The sequence below is a fragment of the Zootoca vivipara genome, chromosome 6, assembly GCF_965207765.1.
Source record: "Zootoca vivipara chromosome 6, rZooViv2.hap1.1, whole genome shotgun sequence".
Lineage (NCBI taxonomy): Eukaryota > Metazoa > Chordata > Lepidosauria > Squamata > Lacertidae > Zootoca > Zootoca vivipara.
This window is the reverse complement of record NC_142589.1, coordinates 20,603,219-20,628,466: the sequence shown is the minus strand read 5'-3', so window position 1 is coordinate 20,628,466 and position 25,248 is coordinate 20,603,219. Positions and strand designations below refer to the sequence as shown.

Here is a 25,248-nt window from a genome sequence, read left to right as displayed (position 1 = left end):
ACAAGGGGTTGCAAATTGATGTAGCTGTGTGAATTTTCTTGTCTCCTACTCACTAATTGAGATCAAGGGGTGCCAGGGTAGAACCGAACCTCAGTCCACCTTTCTGGGTTCCTTTTCATCATGTCTGATAATGCTTTCAGAAGTTAAAGAACTTCTGAGATATCAGATTTCCTTGTATTTTGTGGGTTGCTCATGGGCTGTGATACTTGAGCATGCGATTGAAATAGTCACCATTACAACAGGGTGCTTCTATCCCATTCTCCACCCACAGAATTTCCTCCTGCACTGCAAACTGAAACTGACATGCCCACGGGGGAAACATGAGCCATTTCCACCTTTTTAATATATATCCCCAGGGAACAAACAGTACAGTTTAGTGGGCAGCTTTTGGACTAGGATCTGGGGAAACTGGGTTCACACCCCACTCGGCCATGAGGCTCTCTCAGCCTAACCTACTCCAAAGGGTTGTTGTGAGGATAGAATGAGAAGGGGGAGAGCAATGAATGTCATTTTGATTTCCTTGGAGGAAAAGTGGGATATAAACGTACTGATAAATGAACTTATATGTTTAAATGCCATGCCAATTTATTATAAACCCACATAAATGAACATTTGCAGGTTCCCTCCAAAGAACTTACGGATGCTTCCGAGTACTCCAATACCTCCATGCAGATAGACAATTCCTCTCCTGTTCTCAGAAAGTGGTGAATTGAGACAGTACAATCTCACTGGCACCTCATCAAAAACCAGATCTTTGATGATTAGCCTTGAGTTCTTCTTTGGTGGTATTCCTTCTATGAGAATTCGAAGGGTTTCATGTAAGTGGCAAATGCCCAGTTTTTCCGTAAGTAACGCCTGTTTTTTTTAACAAGACATACAAAGGAAATAAGTTTAAGATGCATCTTTGTCGGTATAACATGTTTGGTCTTGAAGCAAAAATTGGAAGACGACCCTCCCTTAATCTAAATTCAAAAAGAGGTGGGAAAACAGCCGCAACACTAACTGTTTTACAATGAAGTTAGAGAGGGTTGTTCCATCATCATCAGTTATTTGCATGCTGCCTTTTCCAGAGTTTGGAAGGAACTAGTTCAGTTGAATGAAGTTTACTGAATTAGTTCAAAAATCTGAGAGGAATTCCCTTAATTGCCCAATGTCAGGGACTGGCTGGATGAGGAATATGGAAAGTTAATAAATATTGAAAGTTAATAAAACATATCTGAAAAAAGTTCTTAACATAGTGCCCCCCTTTTAAACTAGCACGTTGAGTCTTTCATAGGTGCTTATCAAACCTTTATTAGGCATTTTACAAATAAAACCATAAAAGAGAAAATCACATATAAGAGCCTTGAAATATATATAAAAAGGCAGCAGTTGGCTACATAGACTGATTGTGTGTGTGTGTATATATATATATATATATATATATATAGAGAGAGAGAGAGAGAGAGAGAGAGAGAGAGAGAGAGAGAATCTGGGGTTTCCCCTCTTAACCTGCTCCTTGGAGGATTGCTACCAAAAACTCGGCTACCCCTGCCATTACCCTTTGGTCAACGTCAGATAGGCAGAATCCCACACTTTCACCTTGCTGGGGTTCTAGACTACCCAAAAGGGGAGACAGCACACATTGGCGGAGCATACTGTACAATGGACAATGAAAGAGAATATGCTCTACAGTGTCCGGGACATTCATAGAACATCTGCAGAATCTCTTGTTTCTAGGAACATTCCTAAAGTCTTTCATAAGATAGGGATTTATTTCACAACAAGAAAGGTGAAAATAGGAGTTGGAAATCTTTAAAGAATCAGTAAACTATATATGGTATATTGAATTCATTAGATAGCACAAGCTTTTTTAAAAAAGATGCTAAGATCGTCAATTTACAGCATAGGCTTACTTCAGTTACTTAAGCTTATCACAGAGGAGTTAGATCTTAGGTTTCAACAACTTGTAGGTTACAAAACAGGCAAGTACTAACCTGCCTAATCGAAACAAAATAAAAAAATTCCTTCCAGTAGCACCTTAGAGACCAACTAAGTTTGTCATTGGTATGAGCTTTCGTGTGCATGCACACTTCTTCAGATACGAAAGCTCATACCAATGACAAACTTAGTTGGTCTCTAAGGTGCTACTGGAAGGAATTTTTTTTTATTTTGTTTCGACTATGGCAGACCAACACGGCTACCTACCTGTAACCTGCCTAATATCCTTCATATTCCCAACCTTTAGAAATTTCACACCTGAGGCTCCTCTATTAGACACCGTCTGTCAGAGTAGGGGATCAGCACACACTCCCATTTTAACTGGTTTAGGATTATTCTTCTCTCACTAGAGAGAGCTATCCCTTTCCTAATGAGCTGGGATGAAAGAAGAGTATTCCCTCACAACTCCACTTCTCCTCACCCAAAATCCAGCCTCCCAGTTCTTTCATGTCTGTATACCCTTAAAAGACAATAACCATGTATTTCAGGCTAATCCCCAGCCTTGAGACTGCCTTCTCTGACTGCAAGCCTTCCCTCTGGGCTCAGAGTTTATGCTGTTGTCAAGCTGAATGCCAGGAACCAAAACTTCCCCTCCCTTTTCCCACTCAAAGTCATGTCTCCACCTGCTTCTGGCTAGCTGTACCAATCAGAGGGAAGCTCTAGCTCAGCATATTGAGAGCTGTATCACTGTGGTGGAATTCTGCCTGTATTGTACAATCAACCTTCACTTTACCTTGACCATCAGTCCCAGTAGCCTTGAGGAAAAGTCGTCCACCCACCCCCTTTTTTTTCTTTAGTGGAATGAATCTGAGGATGCAGCATTCCCTGGGCTGTGCGTGAGAGGTGAGATTGTATTCCACAAACTGAGGCAATTAAACATCGAGGAAATGTGAAGAGGACGCAAAGCTGTTGTTCTCACTGGTGTAGCTGGCAGAATCCAACCATCCTGCTGTTTTTCTCTTGCGATACTTAAGAGGTACCGGAGGGGGTATGTTTCAAAATGGATTAATGATTATTATAGATAGTTAAAAGAGGATTTCCTCTACCCGACTATTTTGAGGAAAGCTTATAACGACCTATAAAAGTCCTAGCAGAGATTGGTAAATCGAACAGGTGATCTATAGGGAGAAGGGGTGAATGTATTTTGAAATGATAGTTGGAAAAGTTATTGTACTTGAAGGATCAAAGGAGGGAGGAAAATAGAGGGAACATTGGTAGGAGGGAGAGTCAGCTTTTAAATTTGTATTAAATTTGTATCAATTTGTATGAATTTGTTTAAAATGATGGAAAATGGACAATTGGCAACAACAGCAAAAGTCAGTGCCCCTGCATGTTATCACTGCAATTTAAATTTACTGTTCAGTCTTGTTCTGTGGTATGTTGTTGTTGTTGTTGTTGTTGTTGTTGGTCCCTGTGAATTCCTTATTTGAGATTAGACTTTCTGCATTGCTGGGTGGCTGTAGCTAATGCAAATATGCTCACCAGCCTATGGCAATTCTATTTCTTCTCAAACAGCACTTTCCTCAACTTTCATCATCATCGTTTCATTCTGATATGGATCAGCTTCCTAACTGTTATTTAGTATTACTTCTGTTTGTTTATGGTGTTTTAAAAAATATTATTTAATACAGTATAAGGCTGAGTCATTCATTTTGTAGGTTAAGAACAAACTTTCACCCCATCCCACCCCACCCCACCTCGTTGCTTGCTTTTCCTGGAAGCTTTTTCTTTTTAAACAGATTTTGCACCACTGGTTGCACTCCAGGCTAAAGAGAGCTAATTGCATGGACAGTTAACAATATTCCAATTAAAAACAATAAACTAAAAAAAAGAACCAAATTGTAGTCAAAATTGTTAATTATAAATTTTTTCCAGACTCCCCATAGTCTCGACCTCTGAAGCATATTTCCGATGTCTCATTCCTGCTGCTTCTTCTTGTTGTTTTCCTGTTTTCCACATTCCGATCTTATCACTTTAAAGTTCTCCATCCCTGGCTCTGCGATTCTCAATCGTGTCCAAAATCATATATCCTTGCATCCATCAAGTAAAGCTTTTTTAAAAGAAAAAAGAAAAAGTGGGGGAGTATATTTTTCCAACTTGTTTGGCAGCGCAGCTTCTCCTTCTTCATTCAAATCTCCGATCTGGGCTGTTATCCAAACCTTTTGAAGTTTAATGACACAACAACTCCCTAATTATTAAGTTGTTAAATTATTCCCATCCGGGCTGTTGTCCAAATCTGGCTTTGATGAGGCAAATGAAGATGATGGACTTTATGGAACTTGCTGAACTGACGGGGAGACTATGCGACCAGAAAGAAGAGACGGTGGAGGAAGATTTAAAGTTTATTAGATTTTAGTATAGAATTGATATTCTTTGATTATTATAGGGAAATATTAGTTTATTGGTAAATATTATATTAATATGTAGGGAACATGAGTAACTAAACTGCTAAAGATGATTTAAAGTGAAACGCAGAAGGAAGAGATCGAGGGAAGTCATTTAATATTGTTAAAGAAAGTTAGAAGAGAAATAAGAATCTTTTTATGTTTTTGTTCTTTTTCCTTTTTTGTATTGTGTATTTTTGTTTGATTATATGTTTCTATTGTTTGTTTGAAAATGAACAAAAATATATTTTTTTTAAAAAACACAAATCTATCTTTGATGTTAGGCATATGTTTGCATAAAAAGGTAAAAGGTAAAGGGGCCCTTGACCATCAGGTCCAGTCGTGTCCGACTCTGGGGTTGCGGTGCTCATCTCGCTCTATAGGCCGAGGGACCCAGCGTTTGTGCGCAGACAGCTTCCGGGTCATGTGGCCAGCATGACAAAGCTGCTTCTGGCGAACCAGAGCAGCGCACAGAAATGCTGTTTACCTTCCTGCTGTAATGGTCCCTATTTATCTACTTGCACTTTGATGTGCTTTCGAACTGCTAGGTGGGCAGGAGCTGGGACTGAGCAACGGGAGCTCACCCCGTTGCAGGGATTCGAACCGCCAACCTTCTGATCAGCAAGCCCTAGGCTCTGTGGCATATTGCAGTGTAAACTAACTGTATTCCACAGATATAAATCATTTGACGATTGATCGGCTTTCAGGCACCATACAATCCCCCCCTCCTGAGCCCTAGGAGGGGGTCTGCTAGACATCCATTTAGACTTCTCTCTCGCATTTAATGAAAGTTTTGCAAACAAATGCTCTGTATTTTATCTCTAATTATTGTCTCAAATCACTACAAAGTCAGCCAACAAGCAACTCCCACTTCCCTTAAAACAGGGAGAAACGTTCATTTTTCTATTTTTGCTGTGTCACAGGTGCCATCTTAATTCTTCTTTTCTTTATCAAGTCTTTCAAACCAAACAAAGTTGCGCAGTTGAGTATTTAATTATAAATATAAGTCCATCTGTACTCCTCAAAATAAAGTAGGTTTCTTAATGAGGTTTGGTGCAGAAAACCAATTATAAGTATTGAAGAAAGCACATACCAATCCTCGGTAATCCAAACATCATGACAAGAATCAGTTTGAAGTCCTAGCTTAAACGACAGGGACTGTACAATTCTGGAGGGTTTTTTCTCAGTCTTCTTCAGTCCAGACTATTTCTGCTTATTGTCCAAATCTAATTATTTTATCAAAGCAGATATTCCCGGCTATGGGAGTGGCTTTGGAGAGTGCCAGCCGTACCGTGCTCTGTGACCCAGTGTCCTGCCACTTGCACAATGCAAGCTGGCAATCTCAGACAATCTGCGGGTCTTCGAGACAGTCTGCCAGGGCTACTTACCCCCCATATCAGCCCTGAATTATTAGCATGGCTGGGGTTCAGAGACATTTGCATATGTGTTATGTATTCCATCCCCTCCCGTTGCATATATATATATATATATATATATATATATATATATATATATATATGATTTAGTGCTTCCATGCACGGTTTTTGTTATTTCTATACATCCTGTAATATTACCGTGTTGTCTGTTGTTTGTTGCAATGATGTGGTCACTTGGCTCTGCTTAATAATGATATGGCCAGCCCAAGGATTCAGTGTGTTGCTCTTTAAGTTACAGATGTACTACCTACCGTATTATCAGCAGCCCAAACAAATCTCTCTTTGCCTAATCTATCTCATGTGGAAAGGGAGAGCCATGCACATCACCTTGAGCTCCTGGGAATAAAGTTGTGATGTAAAGGTGGTAAACAAATAATAAGTGACAACTCCGGATAAATAGAGTTTTAATTGGCTACAAGATTTTCAGGACTTTGGAACTAAACAAGAGGCCTCATGTTGGACCACTCTGACTTGGCAATTCGGGACTCTTTGGGACATTGTTGGAAGTCGCGATAGCAAGAGGTTTTTTGGGATGATCCCAGCACTTTTGGGACAGTTGGAGGGTATGATATGCACTAAGGAAATTAGTAGAGGTGAATTGAAACAAAACCAACAGTAATAACAGTAATGAGCAAGTTAGGGTACATCAGAGAGGACATCACAGAAAGATGAGAGAGAGAGGAAAGAAAGAAAGAAAGAAAGAAAGAAAGAAAGAAAGAAAGAAAGAAAGAAAGAAAGAAAGAAAGAAAGAAAGATGAGAGCAAGAGAAAGGGGGAAATGTGTCTTAGAATTTTGAAGTGTCAGGCATAGCTCTAGTGGCTTTAGCCCAAACGTAGCAGAGTTTTCCTGCACAGCGCAGAAGCTAGTTGAGGTGGAATGACTAGTCGGCTAGACGCAGAATAACTATTTACAGGATTTATTAAAAGAAAATAAAAGCAGCAGAGTTTCTGCATACAAAGCAAAGCAAAATAAATCCTCACTCTCTCTCTCTCCAACCATATACACAGCACTTCTACTCCTAACACCTAACAAGAAACAACTGTGCTAGCATTCCTAGATAACAGCGTTCAGTGCTGGTCGTTAACCAATCAGAGAGAGTAGTTTCCAGGTCAGGCAGACCTTGGCTTTCTGCCAAGAGTAAATTGACACTGCCTTGAGTTAATTGTGTGAAGCAAGAATCTGTAAGTTTCCCATGAGAACCAATTAACAGAAACCGAACACCCCCTCACAGATTCTGCTGGACAATTAACATCAATTAACACCTGTGTAGGAACTTTTACTGTTCACTCATTTTTCCAGCAAACCTAAACCCTTGCACATTTGCTTGTTCTTTATCTTTGCCAATGGTTTAGTTAATACATCTGCCACATTTTCTTCACTTGATACATAGGTACATGTGATTACATTGTCTTGTACACTGCAACGTACATTTTGGTATTTTACAGCGATATGTTTGGAACGTGACTTGAAACCCTCTGTTTTACTTAAGGTTATACAAGCCTGATTATCAATGTAAACTTGTACTGGTTCTCCACAATTTACATTTATATCTGCTAACAAACGCTTGAAATAAACCACCTCGTTGCACAATTCACTCAATGTGGCGTACTCCGATTCCGTTGACGACACACTTACAACGTTCTGCTTGCGCGATCGCCAGCTAATTAAAGTTCCACCAAACATTATGACTAATCCTGTGACAGATTTTCTATCTGGCAAATTTCCCCAGTCACTATCACAGTAGCAACTCAACGTTTCATCTTCTGAAGAATTTAGTTGTAACATATAGCCAATTGTCTGTTTGTGGTATCTCAGAACTTGCTTTACCCCTTTCCAGGCATTTAGTGTGGGTTTTGAGACCAATCTACTTAGTATGCCTACTGCATAGCTAATATCAGGTCTGGACCATTGTGCTAGATACAATAGACTTCCAATTACAGAATGATATACATCAGGATGTTCAAATACAGGACTCTCATCTGTATGAAGTGTTTTTATGAAACCTGGATCCATAGGTACCGCTGCCCCTTTGCAATCCTGCATCCTGTACGTAGTCAGTAGCTGTTTAATTTTGTTCTGCTGACTAATTAGGCAGCTGCCATCTTGGGCCCAGCACACTTCCAACCCTAGATATGCCCGAACAGGGCCTAAGTCCTTCACTTTGAACTTACTTGACAATTGCTTAGCAAACCTTTTAGTTTGTCTGTTTTGCAAGCATACAATATGTCATCTACATAGAGCAGACAAAACTCTTGATTACTGCCTGTACCACGTACATAAACACAATTGTCAGCTGTACTCTGCTTGAAACCAAATGACACTAAGGCCTCATGAAAACATTTGTTCCAAGATCTTGCAGCCTGTTTGAGCCCATATAGAGCTTTGTTTAATTTCAGCACTCTATTGGAACCTGTCTCATAACCAGGCGGTTCAGCTAGATACAGGTCTTCTGATAATGATGCATGTAAATATGCAGCCTGTATGTCAAAATGATTTAACTGGAGTTTTCTCTTTGCTCCAAGCGTTAGAATTAGCCTTACACTGTCCCCTTTAGCAGTAGGGGAAAAAGTCTCATCATAATCTTTTCCAGGCCTCTGAGAGTATCCCTGAGCCACTAAACGAGCTTTGTATTTGTACCCTCCTGTCACCAGTGGTTTAAGTTTGTACACCCACCTGCAGCCTACAATCTTTGCCCCCTCAGGTGCTGCTACTGGTGTAAAAACCTTGTGCTCATTCAGAGAGGACATCTCTTCCTCCATTGCCTGTTTCCAAAGCTCTGCCTCCTCTTTTGGTAGCTTTAACACCACCTGAAAACTCTTGGGCTCTGCAATTACACTAAACACATTTGCAGTATCTGGAGAAAACCGCTCTGGAGGCACTCCTTTGTTTTGTCTTTTAGATCTTCTGGGAGAAAATTTTTCTTCTGACCCACTTTCCTCCCCAGAACTATGACCTCTCTTCTGTTGCTTAGCAACTGGTCTCTGGCTAATTGCACTTTCTTGAGAGCTCTTATCTGGACTTTCCTCCCCCTCAGACTCTGATTCTCTATGTTTACCTTCAGAGTCACGAAGCCCCTGGGAAGGTTCAAACCAAACCTCAGTATTGGCATGTAGTCTCTCCCAGCCACTATGTTCACAAAAACTGGCATTCCTGGAGATCACAATGCCATTTGTCCCTTCAGCAAAGCGGAAACCCTTTCCTAGCTCCTGGTAGCCCACAAACACTAACTGCTTGGTTTTAGGTTCTCCCTTCTTTCTCATCTGTTTTGGAATTAATACCCAGGCTTTTGACCCAAACACATGCAAGTGGTCAATTTTGGGTTTCTTGCCAAACAATTTAAAGTACGGAGTTGTCCCTATTGTTTGATGAAAGAGCCTATTTTGGAGATGACACGCGGTGAGCATGCTCTCCCCCCAATAAGACATGGGCAAATCAGCATCATCAAGCATGGCAAACATCATCTCTTGAAGAGATCTGTGTTTTCGCTCCGCAATGCCGTTCTCTTCCGGGGGAAAAGCGTTCGTCTTCCTATGCCCAATGCCACGCTTCTGTAACCAATCTCTAAAAGCATTTGACATAAATTCCCCACCTCTGTCCGTCTGAATCCTTCTGAGTTTAAGGGACAGAAACCTTTCCACAGATGCCACCCAGCCTTTAAATTTAGTGAACACGTCACCCTTATTCTTCATTGGATAACACCAAGTGTAACGTGTCACGTCATCAACAATTGTTAACGAAAAACGCGACCCACCCCTGCTTACAGCAAATGGACCAACAACGTCCATGTGGACTAGCTGTTGTGGTGACTCACTAACTCTATCACTCCTGGGGTAAGAGACTCTGTGGGTTTTAACCTTTTTACAAATATTGCAGTCAAGGAACTGGTTACAACTCTTTAAATTGCACCCATCAGCCAATTCAGACATTTTCAGTACACTTTTCCAGCCAGCATGCCCCATTTCCCTGTGCAATAAGTGCACACAGTTGTCATGCATAGCTTTGTTGCTCACTGCAGGCTGAGATTTACTGACTACTGCTGCAACTTGAGATCCTGCTTTAAGCCAAAACAAGCCTCCCTCTGACTTAGCAGTGCCTAAAATCTCACCAGCCTTCTTAATCATGCAACTGTCTCCTTCAAAATGCACTTTAAACCCAGCTTTTAGCAAACAATCTACAGACATCAGATTGCTCCTTAATGAAGGCACACACAGTACATTTTGCAGGCATTCACGCAGACAAGGAACAAAAACTGCACCCCCCGAAATCACTTCAGAAGTACTTCCGTCTGCTAGAGCCACCTGGCTGCGCTGTGCTGAGTTCTTGGAAACAAACAATTCATCTGAATTTACAATGTGCCGAGACGCTCCCGAATCGACCACCCAGACAGCTTGTTTCTCCTCAGCAATCTTGACCTCGGCAGTCACCAGCTGAGCTGATTGTTTTCGTTTGAAGAATTTCTTTTTATATTGCTGCTGCTGCTGATCTCATCTCTGCTCCTGCACCGGCCGCTGAGACTTGACCAACTCCGGACATTGACGTTTTAGATGCGCTGAAGACCCACATCGGAAACAACGCCTAACAGCAAACGCTGACTTCTCACCGGCACGCTGCTGCTGCTTCACCTCTGGTACGGCATGAGAACTCCTTCCAAACCGCCCGCTTGTAGAAGCCTCTGCAGCCAACGACCTTTCTTGCTTCTTCTGCCATTCTTCAATCAAACGCCCAGTAACGTAACTGACTGTTAAATCATCCTCTTTCATTGCTTCTAGAGACATAACAAGATTATCCCAGCTTTCCGGGAGAGAGCTCAGAATGATAGCCACCTTCTCCTGCTGGTCTAACGCACAGTCTCTTTCCTGAAGCGCAACAAACTTTAACTGCAGACTGTGTAGGTGTTCCTGCATTGTAACCCCAGGCTGTAACATTGCCTTGTACAATGCCTTGCGAATAAACAGCTTGGAAACCGCTGTCTCACGCACATGGAGTTCTTTAAGTGCTTGCCACACACCTCTAGCTGTCTTGATCCCCCTCACATACGGCAACTGGGAATCTTCCAGCCCCAAGACAATTGTGGCCCTTGCTCTTTGGTCTTTATCGAGGTCTTCATCATCAGGCTTCGCAGGAAACTTACTCACCACTCGCCAGAGATGATCCCTCTGCAGCACTGCCTGCATGCGTTCCGACCACAGTAAGTAATTGGAGTCATTCAGACGCTCAAAAGCCATCTGAACTGGTTGTGAGGCCATCTTGAGAGCGATGTCCCTGGAACCTGGAACCAGCTACTCACGGCCACCGAGAGAAAACAGGAACCACAGCACCCAGCACTCACACGCTGCAGCTGTTGTCCTTGTGTCCACTGCGTCACCAGCTCACGACAGTCAGGAACCAGCCAGTCTCCTTCCGCTGCACCAACGCCACAGGAACAGCGACTTCTGGAACTACTGGAACCTCTCCGCTTACGCTGACACCACCACAACTCAGGTTGGCAGCACGATACCCATAACCTCTTAGAATTTTGAAGTGTCAGGCATAGCTCTAGTGGCTTTAGCCCAAACGTAGCAGAGTTTTCCTGCACAGCGCAGAAGCTAGTTGAGGTGGAATGACTAGTCGGCTAGACGCAGAATAACTATTTACAGGATTTATTAAAAGAAAATAAAAGCAGCAGAGTTTCTGCATACAAAGCAAAGCAAAATAAATCCTTACTCTCTCTCTCTCCAACCATATACACAGCACTTCTACTCCTAACACCTAACAAGAAACAACTGTGCTAGCATTCCTAGATAACAGAGTTCAGTGCTGGTCGTTAACCAATCAGAGAGAGTAGTTTCCAGGTCAGGCAGACCTTGGCTTTCTGCCAAGAGTAAATTGACACTGCCTTGAGTTAATTGTGTGAAGCAAGAATCTGTAAGTTTCCCATGAGAACCAATTAACAGAAACCGAACAATGTGTATGTTTGTCAAGTCAGGTTTTAGCAGACAGCCATTTTACACATGAAAATGATAAAGATAATAATAAAAATAAAAATTAATAATAATAAAGATTTGGATTTCTGCTCCATAACCTTTAAAAATAGATCATTTCTCATACCCCCTTTAATAGCATGGATATGTAGAGCCTTAACAAGAAATTTAGATATCCTGAAGGATATATACTTCTCTGCATCAGACAGCAAAAAGAAAAAAAGAAAAAAACCTTCCCTTCTGTCATCTTAACAATGGTTGGAAAATTTGGAGTGGGAGATATATACAGAGGAAATATGGTTTAAAATGGGTCATGGGGCAATGTTATCTCCAATCCTTTCATTCCAATAGCTGATGAAAAAGATCCATCACACTTTAGTGATGCAGATTCTAGCTGTCACTAGAAGAGTTGCCATCACTTCCAAGTCCATTAAACTCACCTCTAAATTCAGATAGCAGAAAAGAGCTGTTTTCAGAGTGTGTGGCAAGTTGTAACTGGGGTGAATTTGGGGGAGAGTTGTGCTACTGCCACAGCTAGCATTGAACCTGAGAAATGACTCAATGCTAAATGATATGAGGGGAAATGGGCATTTGTTCCACCCCACTGGAGAAATTGGGGATGCTTCACTCCATCCATTTTTTTTTTGTCGACAAAAAGGATGGAAAATTTGGAGAGGCTTTGGTGCTGAGTGTCCTCCTCCATGCATCCTCCATGCAGGGTCCTGCTTTTATTGATTGATGTAGTGGGGTTTCACCTCCTAAAACATTTTGACACACACAGGGAGGTGGCAAAAGCTGCAATGTTAAACCCTGCTTATTCCCTTTCAGATTAAAAGGGGCTAGGCAACTGCCCCCAACCCCCACAATATTAAATAAAAAATCGATCCCTATATGTTCTTAGTTCAATCTTTCATTGTCTCCTAGTTTAAAGCCCAATCAACTTACCACACGAAAAAACAGCCGTGAAATAACGACGACCAACAGGTATTTGGCAGGATTGGAGATACCGGGAGGAAAATTTGTTCTTCGGATATCATAAGAAATTAACACCACCAGGTAGATTAGAAAACAAGTCAGCAGGACAAGGGAGAGAACCAGCACGGATGTCAGCAGCAGGACAAGAGAGAGATCCATCTTCTACCTTGAGAAGTCCAAAAGATCTGAATGTTCTTTTTGCAGATGAACTTAAGCAGATGATCAGTTACACAACAGAGTTCGGTGCTGTAAGGTGATGTGATTTCTAATGATCATTTCTGTGCTGATGCCTGCTATTTATAATTAGTTTATCCGATTGCACCATCATTTTGCTGTCTAAAAAATTACTTGCTGTAGGCATTACACCTTCCATCTGAACTGCTCCCCAGAGTCAAAATGTCTTCCCACCATGCCTTCAGTCTAACTTGCACTGAAGCGTAGTCCTACTGCACACCTTTCCAACAATTAGCCTAACACCTCATTCTTACCCCAGTCTGTGAGTTGGGTCCAATGAAAGGAAAAGGTACCCCTGGCCGTTAGGTCCAGTCGCAGACGACTCTGAGGTTGCGCGATCATCTCGCTCTATAGGCCGAGGAGCCAACGTTTATCCGCAGACAGCTTCCAGGTCATGTGGCCAGCATGACTAAGCCTCTTCTGGCGAACCAGAGCAGCACGCGGAAATGCCGTTTACCTTCCCGCCAGAGTGGTACCTATTTATCTACTTGCACTTTGACATGCTTTCGAACTGCTAGGTTGGCAGGAGCAGGGACCGAGCAACGGGAGCTCCCCCCGTCATGGGGATTTGAACCACTGACCTTCTGATCAGCAAGCCCTAGGCCAGGCATCCCCAAAATGTGGTCCTCCAGATGTTACGGCCCAGGGCCATCTTAAGCATATCTGCCGCCGTGGTGCAAAGATCGCTCCGGCGCCCCCCCCCCCCACCATAGCTGCCAAGTTATCCCTTTTTTAAAGGGATTTTCCATTATGCTGAATAGGCTTCCTCGCGAGAAAAGGGAAAACTTGGCAGCTATGCCCCCCGCCCTGTTTCTGCTGGAGGAGTTAGTTATGTAATGCAACCCATAATGGCCAGCTTAACCACGTAGGGCACAGGGGCTTAAGTAACAACCCTCACTTAAGGGGGCAGGGGTAGAGCTGGCATAGGGCTTTGAGCTCTAGGCTCTGGTGGGGTCCTAGAGCCCTCCCTTCATCTTTCCAAAGCTGCAAAAGCACTTACTAGGCTTTAAGAAGGACCAGGAGGATTCTAGGACCATGCTACTCTGGAGGTAAGGTCACTTCAGGGGCTCAGAGGACCTTGGCAAGTCAGCATGCTCTTAGCTGCTTTTCTTTGAGGTGGTTGGGTGGTTGGTTCAGTTTTAAAGCTGTATGTTTTGGGGAAGAAAGCATCTAACATGCCTCGCTTTCCTGGGTTTGGGAAGGAGGCAGAAGGTCTCTAGGTCCCTGTCAGAGTCTCATGGCTCTTTCTCTTGCATGTCCTTTTTTACTGCAATTCCTATCAAGGGGCGCTAGGAAAGACCTAATATATCCCATCATACAGTCCCTACCGCTGCCCCCTTAAGTGAAGGTTGTCACCATAGCTGCCAAGTTTTCCCTTTTCTCGTGAGGAAGCCAATTCAGCATAATGGAATTTCCCTTTTAAAAAGGGAGAACTTGGCAGCTATGGTTGTCACTTAAGCCCCTGTGCCCTACCTGGTTAAGCTGGCCGTTATGGGCTGCATTACATAACTAACTCCTCCAGCTAGGTGTTGCCTGAAATTGTTTAGATCAAAAGCAAATGCTTGTCTATCTTTGCTATGTGGTGTGCAGTTAATGAGAGTTTCCCTCTGTGAGTCAAGCTTTGGGTTATGATAAGATACTGAACATGTTTCACTTTCCCTTAATCTTGTACCTGTATTTCTCTTTCATCCTAGCAGTTGATGTGCTGAACTGCTTGATCCCAGCAGTTCTTTGTGTTGCTTCATGTTGACCTCTAGACTTCATTGTAGATTGCTACTACAAATCCCAGTTGTGCTTGGCTTAAGTTGTGGGTTGTCAGGATGCTGTCAGCAGCTCCTGGCCGGTTGCCCAGTAAAGTAGAAAAAGTTTTTTACTCCCCCCCCCAAATCTTTACAGAGAGAGGTTATAGAACCCAGACTCTTCGATAATGGCACTACTGTATCCTGAACAGGGATAGGCAACCTAAGGCCCGTCGGCCGGATGTGGCCCAATCGCCTTCTCAATCTGGCCCGCGGACAGTCCGGGAATCAGCGTGTTTTTACATGAGTAGAATGTGTCCTTTTATTTAAAATGCATCAATGGGTTATTTGTGGGGCATAGGAATTCGTTCATTCCCCCCCCCCCCCAAATATAGTCTGGCCCACCACTGGTGGACCAGCCCACGGCTGAAAAAGGTTGCTGACTCTTGATCCTGAATGAATCTCCACACACCTCCCTATCTCCCACTTCCTCATTTGTCACTTCTACAGGTGCTGCTACAGTACATGCCCTCTTCTGTCTTTGAGCTCTTTGCTCTCCTACTTTTAAGGTTCGCTGGGTTCTGGGAGATGAAGGGTAGGGAATGCTTTTTAATGACAACATGTCAGCCAGGTGTTGTTCTGGCTTTCTCATGATTTTCCAGCTTTTCCCCTCATCTGCCTCTGAGCTGCGACCTCCCTCAAACCTCTGTTGTAAACCTATACTGTCTTCTTCTTCCTCTTCCCTGGGTCAGGATGGGGAGGTTGTCTCCACCATTCTTCCTCTGCCCAGTCAGGGTTGTCTTCTGGCAATGGCACCTATTCATTGGGCCTTGGGGTTGGCCTTCAAGGTAGCAGATGTCATTTAGATCAAATTATTTCATTGGAAATAAATTCTTGTTGGTAATTGGGTTGGACTACTTCCTTCAGGGCTCTCTCCAGCCTCCAACAGGAGCATGGGAGGGTGTCTTGCTGTAAAGGAATCAATGAGCAGTGGAAGCAGGTTGTGGGCTGCTGCCCTAACCCAGCGGCTCCCGCTTTCTTTTCCAGGCCACCGTCCCCTTGGTTCCATAAACTCATCCCCAGTGCCCCATATGCTTCCCTAGAAAAGAATGATTCAGAACAGTAACAATTAATTGCACATTGATTCAAAATCTAATTAAAACTATTTAATTAATTCAACAAAATTGAATGACTGTTTTTGGGGATAATAATTTTATTGGTTTTCAATTACAGTCCAATAATAGCCTCATTATAACAATGCCAAATTATATTACAATTACTAATACCAATCATTCAGATGCCAAATTATATAATTTAGGTGGCCCCTCATGTGCTAGAATCAATGGTTTGATGGTTTTCTTTATTTCTGTGTTCCAAAATCTTATTAATTTCAAGTTTATTCTGGTCAAAATAATCCATATACAACAACTGCAATTTTAATAACTTCTATTCATGTGGACACATTGAATGATTTATGAAACTGCAGGCGAGGCACTTAAACTATATCCTTGTTCTTTCTCTGTGTGGCAATTATTCTGTCCGTGGTGTTTCTTTCTATCCTTGTAACAAAACTGAATAACTTGATCTAGTGATACTAGCTTTAAAATCATAACATATATTCAAAGTATTTATTGAGTATATGGAAAATCACTGTACATAGCTGGAAATGCTGGCAGCATCAAGATCAAACCAACAGTGTAATTAATGTTGGAGTGATGTAAAATTGGAGGGTTGACTAATATGGTTGTAGCAAAATATGCAGGAATGAAAGACTCATAAAACGAACCAAGGAAAGAGAAGGACGGAAGTTGTTGGATATTTACCAGTATGTAAAATGTTTATTTTAAGATGTAAAATCAAAAACTTAATAAAAGCTTTTTTTAAAAAAACAAAACAAAACCCAACCTGTTTTTAATACCGTGCATCGTTCTGGAGCAGAAAGCTGGGTGAGATTTGCCGAAGGCATAAGTGCCCTAACTGGCATTGTGAAGGGTAATTATGACATACAGGTTACCATCCTAATGAATGGTTTTATCCATTTAATTTCTTTAATGCCTAACTGGCTGATTACAGGAGGCAAACCAGGTTAAGCCTACGTGTTTCACTTGACATGGCAAAAAGCATTTCTCGGAGTAATAGCAGGAGATAGACAGTCTTCAATACAGTCTATGGATTTACAATGTTTTCGCAAGTTTATGATTTGCGTGTTCAGACCCAGAGACCTCCACCCTAAATAAATTCACACTTGACTCAATTTTTAGTTTGGTTCTTGACAGAATTTAAGCCACAACTTTATTGATTACAGAAAGTGAGTGGCTGCATAGGCTGTGGTTCGACTTGCTCCCTGCACCCTTGCAGGTAGCGCTGACCCAGGGCACCAGCATAGATCAGCCAAGGGTGAACACCTGGATAGGCGGAAAGCTGGGAACAGGCTATGTCCACCACCCAGATGTCCCCCTGGACTCAGGCACGGGCACAACCCCCTCACAGGGGTTGACCAAACCATTTGAGTCACTGGATTCCTTTAAGCGAATACCCTTCACATAGGGATGGCGAGAGCATTCTCCCATCCCTATCTCCTGAACCAGTGCCTTTCCGCAACCTTACAAGTTGTAACGATTTGCTACATGGCAGGCGAAACCCAAATGGCAACAGCCAATCAGCCAAGTGGGGGAAATTCCTGCCGTGCCCCTGTCCCAATGACACACGACACATGCCGGCATAGCAAGGTCAAGCGCAACAAAACCCTAAAAGTAGGGAGAGGTGGGCAGGTGTTCTGAATGCACGCACCAAAAGAGGAAGCTCTGGGTCACGTGCATGGGTATAGATAGCTCCCTCGATCCATTTGGACTGCGCCCCATTGGCCAGATTGAACCCAACATCGAGGGACCTACCAATCAGGTGTTGGGGCTGACCAGTCTTACCCACCCACAACACAGGAGGTCGGTCTCCAGGTCTCACCGCAACACTCAACGTCTTTGAGAGAGGACACGATGTATCGTGGAACCACATAAACAACTGAAGCAATGTGAGTCATCAGGATGTATGAGCTAGTGCACTCTCATTTTGTTCCATTGAGCTACTGGGAGATTATTGGGAACTGTATAGCAAATATTTGGATGAAGATTGCTTAAAAATAATTTATCTATTCAATTCATTTCCCACCTGTCAACAATATTGCGCTTTGGGGTTAGCCTTCCAGGTAGTGGGTGTCATTTAGATGAAATGATTTAATTGTAGGTGAATACTTGTCAGTGAATGGGTAGGAATTTGTCATATAGAGATTTTATGACACAGTTGTTTACAATTGCTGAAACTGGAATTTGGTGTTTCATGCTATTTAAACATCTCTATCAAGCTGCTGGGAGTTGTTGTCAGGAGAGGTAGGGTGGGGGATTATCTACGTGTGGGTTTATTTATTTATTCAATTCATTTACAGTCTGTCAAAAATATTGTGCCTTGGGTTTCGCCTTCAAGGCAGCAGGGGAATCGTTTAGAGATCAAATTATTTCATTGAATGTAAATGCTTGTTGGTGAACGGGTAGAAAATGACCATATAGAGTTTTTATCATGTTCATATATTACAGAAAACAATTGCTGTTCCTAGTTACTCCTGTGGCTGCATCCTTATATTCTAATATGTGAAGTGGACTAATATTAACTTTATTATTATGGGATTTATTTGTACAAAGTGTCTTTAGGATTAGTGACTTGATCGCTTTGATTGAAGATGTCAAACAGTTGTTGGTTCTACAATATAAACCTTCAATAAAATCAGATTATAATATGGCGCCAACTTGAACAGATATTAGGAAACATTCATTTATGCCATCATATCAATATGCCATCATATCAAAGGATTAAATTTGGGTGGTGCAACATTTATCTAATCAGTGTTTGCTGGAATATTCTGTCTCCTGTTAAATTGTGGAAACCATGCTGTAAAGCCTGGACAGGCTGTGGAGGTAAGAAGGACATATGGAAGCCTAGAAAACCATACCCTGCACCCTTCCACTGGAGAAAACCAGGACACGAGTTTTTCAGGGCTGCATTATTGCAGAAACCAGCTGATTTGCAGAAAAGTGTGGCTCCACCAGCATCGGCTGTAAACTCATCCTCATCCCTGAGCTCAGTGGCAGCAGTGCTGAGCGAGAAACACAGGACATTCCAGGATCCAGTCAAAAGCCGGGGTGTCTTCTGTAATTCCCAGAATGTCCTGGGAAATTCACGACGGTTGCAGGGTATGTAAAACTGCTATGCCATGTGAAGCGAAGCCGCTCTAAATGTTCCTAAGGGAACCACCTAACTGTGCCCTATATAGCAAGGTTAATAAGAATGGCAGGCCAATATCTACCAGTAGATCTTGGGCTGATTGTACAGAAGGGTTTTGTATATTCTGTTCTTTAACAGGACCAAGCAAAATTTGTTCCCTCACTAAATTAAGACACCTGAAATTAAGAAAGGTAGCCAGGAATGTTATTGGACAGTGTTCTCGAAGCTACGAACATGAGTTTGACCAAGCTGCGGGAGGCAGTGGAAGACAGGAGTGCCTGGCGTGCTCTGGTCCATGGGGTCACGAAGAGTCGGACACGACTAAACGACTAAACAGCAGCAACAACAAGCCAAGAATGTTGTGTGGTTTTTTTTTTTTTGCACAGTTCCAAATGCACAGACTGGTTACCCACCAGTGATCTGATCCACAAAGCAAAATCTGCTTCATACAGAGGCTTGATGGCAAGAAACGGCACATTTCTCAACACACCCAAGTTTATTATCACATTATGGCCTTCAGTTGTAGCTTAAATGTTCTCTAAGACTTGTCGTTTAAAAACTCCATTTGAAAGTGGTAGCAATTCCACAGAAGAGCATTTGTGTGCTGGGTTTCATGACTGTTTGTAATGAAGACTTTTCACCTGTGTGTCCTCATTTATATTATAATAATGCTTATTTTTATGATGTTGTATTTACTGTTAATGTTGTGTTTGCGTATACACAAACACATGTATAGTTAGTTATAATTGGTTTGGGGTTTTCTTTTTCCTGCAGGCTTCCCTCAATGCAGTACATAAATTCAAATATTTCTGTGCTTAAAATACTGCTGTTTTGTTTGTTTTTTCTAATGATTTTTGTGCTTTACCTGGAGGAAATGCTCAAGTGGTGATACTGTTGTAGAATAGAAGGCCTTTGTTTTCAACTGAGCAATGTTGGAAAGTATGGGATACAACTCTATATTTTCTGTTCATTTAAATGTGGTGACCTTTTTCTTTTCTTTCTTTTTTGGCTACACTTCCATGGCATTCATTTTGTGACTGACAGCTACAGCACTTTCTTAAAATTCCATGTTCCTTCTGATCTAAAATGTTTGGTGCCTTACATCAGAGAGTTAGGATTTAATCTGGGTTTAATCAATTGCATTTTTCTAGGAAAAGGGGGTGCCAGAGCTCATCACAAACTTCTCCCTTGCTCTTATAGAATGGCAGTGGTGCCCACCTGACAGGGTTGGCAGAAGCTTCACTAGTATAGCATTGGCTGAGAAACTAACATGCCAGACGAGAAGGGCAAAAGGCAAACACAACCCATATTCCTTTTATAACATATGGCAAATGTTTATTGAATACAGAAATTGCTCAGACTGTGGCAGGAAACTGCCCAGCATTCATGGGGAAATGCGGTGTGATCTTCTAAGAGCAATCAAACGAAACCTTAACACGTGGCATGATTTAAAAAAATAAAAAATAAATCTGTAAATTTATCAGGACAAGTGATTTCTTTTTACAGTTGTAAACAACTGTTTTCTCAAACCTGATGTTCTATACCATGAAAAGAAATTAAAACAGTACCGTATATTCCGGTGTATAAGACGACTGGGCGTATAAGACAACCCCCAACTTTTCCAGTTAAAATATAGAGTTTGGGATATACTCGCCGTATAAGAAATACGACCCGGCGTATAAGACAACCCCCGACTTTTGAGAAGATTTTCCTGGGTTAAAACGTAGTCTTATACGCAGGAATATACAGTATTGATTTATTTATTTATTTTTAAAATAGTAGGTTGCACAACAAGTGTCGGTCCGTCAGTAAAAGTAAAATGTTTCTACATACACCCACTTTTGACACACATTTTTCTGCTGAAGTGGGCAGCTGAGTTTGTCTTGCTCCTGGGAGAGGCTTTTTATCTGATCCAGCAGGGCTGCTTTTATGTTCTTACCTTATCTGCATGTCCATCATGTGAAGTGTAATCCAGAGTTACTTGGGAGGGCATTAAAAAGACTCAGGATACACCCATATTGTGGCAATGGTGTGTGACGATACTGTACTCCCTTTCTCTATTACTAGCAGTGTGCCGAAGGAATTCAGTTATTGTTCAAACAACCCACTATTCCTTCTTTCTCCCAAATAAACTCCCTGTTTTTTTATATGGGTTTGCTAGTACATAGAGTACAGTTCCAGCTTTCCAAATAACGTGGCTCTGTATCCTTAAAAACTCCAGGCAAATGTTACAGGAACAATCTTGTGCCCTCAGTAAGGTTTCCCTCTCAACTCAGGTTCAGCTCAGCAGCTATTGCCTCAGCACTTTAGCCTCTGCAAGGCACTCTTTCCCCTCCACTTGCCTCCTCTGTGCGTGACTGTGAGATGCAAACTATCCACCTGCTCCTCAGGCTTAGTTTTATCTCCCCTCTTCAGTCACCACCCTTTTGAGTTCAAATATGTTGCTGGAATAAGGAGGAACATCCAATTTGACACAACATAGATGAAAGCTTTATTTAACTGGAGAACATATATATTTATTTATGGTTTCATTTCTTTAAACTCTTCGTTCATCATCTTCTTTTCATATAACACAGACTTGTTAATACAGCTCCTCTAACACTCTACTCCCCACAACTGCCCACTCCCAACTGCCAACTGCCATTTAGAATCCCCTCAAGCTCCGCCTCCCAAGGAACACCTGCCTATACTGGGAGTGATAGATTAACCCATGATAAAAGAGTATTTCAATATTTTCTTCATTTCTATGTAGATCTTCTCCCAGAATTTCTTGATTGTTTTGCATTGCCACCAAATATGTATGAATGTTCCCACCTCTTCATGGCACCTCCAGCATGTGTTATTGCTACCTTTATATATTTTTGCCAATTTCACCATTTCTTTCATGAGCCCCCTCTTTCCCTCCCCCCTGCACAGAGGAGTATTTGAGGCTCTTAAGCAACCCCCCTTCCCTCTCCCTTTAATTGTTTTTATAGGTTCTGCTAAGAAGGCCAGCCGCGCTGTGGCCACCACATCTGCGTTGTCTTCTGTGGGTGGCGGCTCCCGGGGCTGCGAGGTGTCAGCAAGTTGGGCCCCAAGCTCTAAATTTTGGGAAAGGGAGGGGCGCCAGAGGGATCTTTATGCCATGGCACTGGATGTGCTTAAGACGGCCCTGCCAGCAGGGAATATGGCAAGGGATGCCACCAACAAATACAGCAGCATGCTGGGCCCCTACACTCTTTCCCTAAGAAAGGCCATGTGGTCGTGTTTACTTACCCAACAGACGCAACCACTGAATCAGTCTCCTTGGCAATCTTGCTGCAGACATCTTCGTAGAATGCTAGCAAGCTAGGAGGGAAATTCAAAATTGGGAAGCAGTTATGTGAAAGATATACCTAATGAAAAGAAGGTGTTTCACAACCCAGGGCTGATTGTATCTATCTAAGATGCATTCAGAGAAGACCCGCTACGAGAAGCCAAGTTACAGGGAACCAGGCAGAGGGCCTTCTCGGTAGTGGCACCCACCCTGTGGAATGCCCTCCCACCAGAGGTCAAAGAGAACAACAATTATCAGACCTTTAGAAGGCATCTCAAGGCAGCCCTGTTTAGGTAAGCTTTTAATGTTTGATGGATTTCTGTATTTTAATATTTTGTTGGAAGCCGCCCAGAGTGGCTGGCGGAACCCGGCCAGATGGGCGGGGTATAAATAAATTATTATTATTATTATTATTATTATTATTATTATTATTATTATTGCATGGACATAAGTCACAGCAGAACCCGAAGGGTGACACCTTTGGCTTCCATTGCTCTACATGCTGTGAAACTGCAACTCCCATTAGTCACAGGCAGGGATGAGTGAATCCTTTCTCATTTTTCCACACTTACCTTCAGCTCTCTACCCATCCAGGGTTTCCAGCAACTGCTATGCAGAAGGACAGCTGCCTCCAATCTTGCCTTAAAAAGCACATTTTTGCAAAGTAATCTTCCCTTACATAAGATATTGATACATGTGATATTCACTGACATAAGCCTTTTTAAGCATTGTGCACATCCCATTTCTAGAGTGCTGCATTATAAATTGCTTCGCAAAATGCAAATTAAATAGGTTCACATATAACAACAAATCAAATCAAATTACAACCTCCCACCCCCAACACCACAAAAATTCCTGACCTTAAGAGGTATGGGGCACAGCGTCAGGGATCTAGTAGGGTCAGATGCTTGGGAGGGGTCTGATTCTGAGAATGAGGCTGACTCTGAGAATGAGAGATCGCACCCTCAGGAAAGGCAAGGGTGGGTTTACTTAGCCCCCCTTCCTTCTCAGTCTTATGAAGCTGTCAGAGTAACAAAGGCAGGGAGTTTGCCCTGGAAGAGGTTACTAGCTAGGCAACCAAGGAGGGTAGAGCTCTCAGAGGAATCTTTGCTGGACAGCGAGGCAGGAGGGCGCCCAAATTCTCCTTGCAGCAGGATGGAGGAGAAGGTGAAAATGCTAAGTGAGAGGAAAAGGGGAAGGACTGGATCTTGTCGTCCTTTGTGCTGTCTGAGAAATGGAAACTCAGACTGAGCACTTCATATCAGGGAATGACAGGTATTTGCTGTGCTCTGTGATTTTGAACTGTAAACAAATGTACATAAATCTTCCAGAGGCTCGTTAATTCTTTTCAGAGCTGTTTTGCGATTTTGGGAACTCCGATAACAAGTTTGTTGTTTTGTGTTTCTGAAAGTGGCACTGCTATTAGACAGTGATTGGTTTTGTGATTGGTTTTGTGATTGGTTTTGTGAGATGGAAACCTGGCGGAGGTCCAGTTTTGGGTTATGGGTTTCGGAAAGTTGACCTATGTATGTGTAACGAAATAACCCTAGGATGATATATTTGGTCACAGCCTGGATGTATAAGGGTTAATGCATCTCCTACCCTGAGTTACATCACATGCTTGTGGGGGCGGGGTTACGAACATTCTATGAGGAGAAAACTGGCAGTTAGTGACAAACCTAGACATCATCTTAAAAATGACAAACCTAGACAGCATCTTAAAATGACAAACCAAGACAGCATCTTAAAAAGCAGAGACATCACCTTGCCGACAAAGGTCCGTATAGTTAAAGCTATGGTTTTCCCAGTAGTGATGTATGGAAGTGAGAGCTGGACCATAAAGAAGGCTGATCGCCGAAGAATTGATGCTTTTGAATTTTGGTGCTGGAGGAGACTCTTGAGAGTCCCATGGACTGCAAGAAGATCAAACCTATCCATTCTGAAGGAAATCAGCCCTGAGTGCTCCCTGGAAGGACAGATCGTGAAGCTGAGGCTCCAATACTTTGGCCACCTCATGAGAAGAGAAGAATCCTTGGAAAAGACCCTGATGTTGGGAAAGATTGAGGGCACTAGGAGAAGGGGACGTCAGAGGACAAGATGGTTGGACAGTGTTCTCGAAGCTACGAACATGAGTTTGACCAAACTGCGGGAGGCAGTGCAAGACAGGAGTGCCTGGCGTGCTATGGTCCATGGGGTCACGAAGAGTCGGACACGACTAAACGACTAAACAACAACAGTGACAGTTGACAGTTGGGAGAGTGAGGGAGATGAAGCAGGGGAGTGTGAGCTTGGGTGATGGTAGAATAGGTTTATAGAGTAGTGTTAGGTGAGGAATGGGTGAGGTTTGAAGTTATATGTTTAACAAGAACAGTTCCATTGAAACCACATGCTTGTACACATGAACCTTGAATGCAACCGTTAAGTTCATAATGTAGCAGGGGCCCAAAGGGCCCCAATTAAGGTGATAATGTAAATCCCTATAAATCCTAGAATATGCTTATAATAGTGAATTATGGGAACTTGTTGCTTTAAGAAACTGATGATCTAGCAAGATGCCGTTCTTTTACCAGAACAGAAGGTCAGCTAACACGCAAATCACAAAGATTTGTGATTCATAAGCTAGAACACAAATTGTTACATAGTACACGTAACACAGGTTCCCAACACGCATACTATCTCACAATGTAACATATTATTGAGAATCAAAGGCCTAGTTAGCAATCCTTGGCCTAGTTAGCAATGCTTATTGCGCATGCGTATTAGATTAGGTAATGACATACGTATTGAATATGAAATGAGATAATAATGAATATTAAAATATTAAATGATGTAATGCTTTATGTGATTGGTTAAATCAAAATCCTTTGTCTGAAATGTTATAAATTCCTGCCCAACCTTTGGGCGGGGTTGCAGTTTTGCGAAAAGATTCGACTGTAACCTTATTGCTTTGCAATAAACATAATGGACTCCTAA

The 25,248-nt window shown here is 42.4% G+C and overlaps 1 protein-coding gene and 1 long non-coding RNA gene across 4 annotated transcripts in view; one reads left to right on the top strand and one right to left on the bottom strand.

Moving 5' to 3' along the window:
• The window catches only part of LOC132592367 (arylacetamide deacetylase-like 4), a 15,696-nt gene extending 2,776 nt beyond the window's left edge, over positions 1 to 12,920 (bottom strand). The window contains exons 1-2 of one of the 2 annotated variants that reach the window (XM_088671731.1): positions 12,706 to 12,920; positions 639 to 855 (exon numbers count right to left, since the gene is read on the bottom strand). In XM_088671731.1, the coding sequence (XP_088527857.1) occupies positions 639 to 855; positions 12,706 to 12,894 (406 nt within the window). In that variant the 5' untranslated portion in view covers positions 12,895 to 12,920. Of the gene's footprint in view, positions 1 to 638; positions 856 to 2,456; positions 2,506 to 12,705 lie in introns of those variants that run through there. The other variant, XM_088671732.1, reaches the window with a different exon arrangement.
• LOC148685270 (uncharacterized) lies at positions 2,421 to 25,248 on the top strand. 2 transcript variants are annotated; one of them, XR_015950464.1, is made up of 2 exons: positions 2,421 to 2,956; positions 12,685 to 25,248. It is a non-coding gene; the product is annotated as an uncharacterized LOC148685270 (long non-coding RNA). The 2 variants fall into 2 exon arrangements; XR_015950463.1 differs by having other exon boundaries at positions 2,421 to 2,968.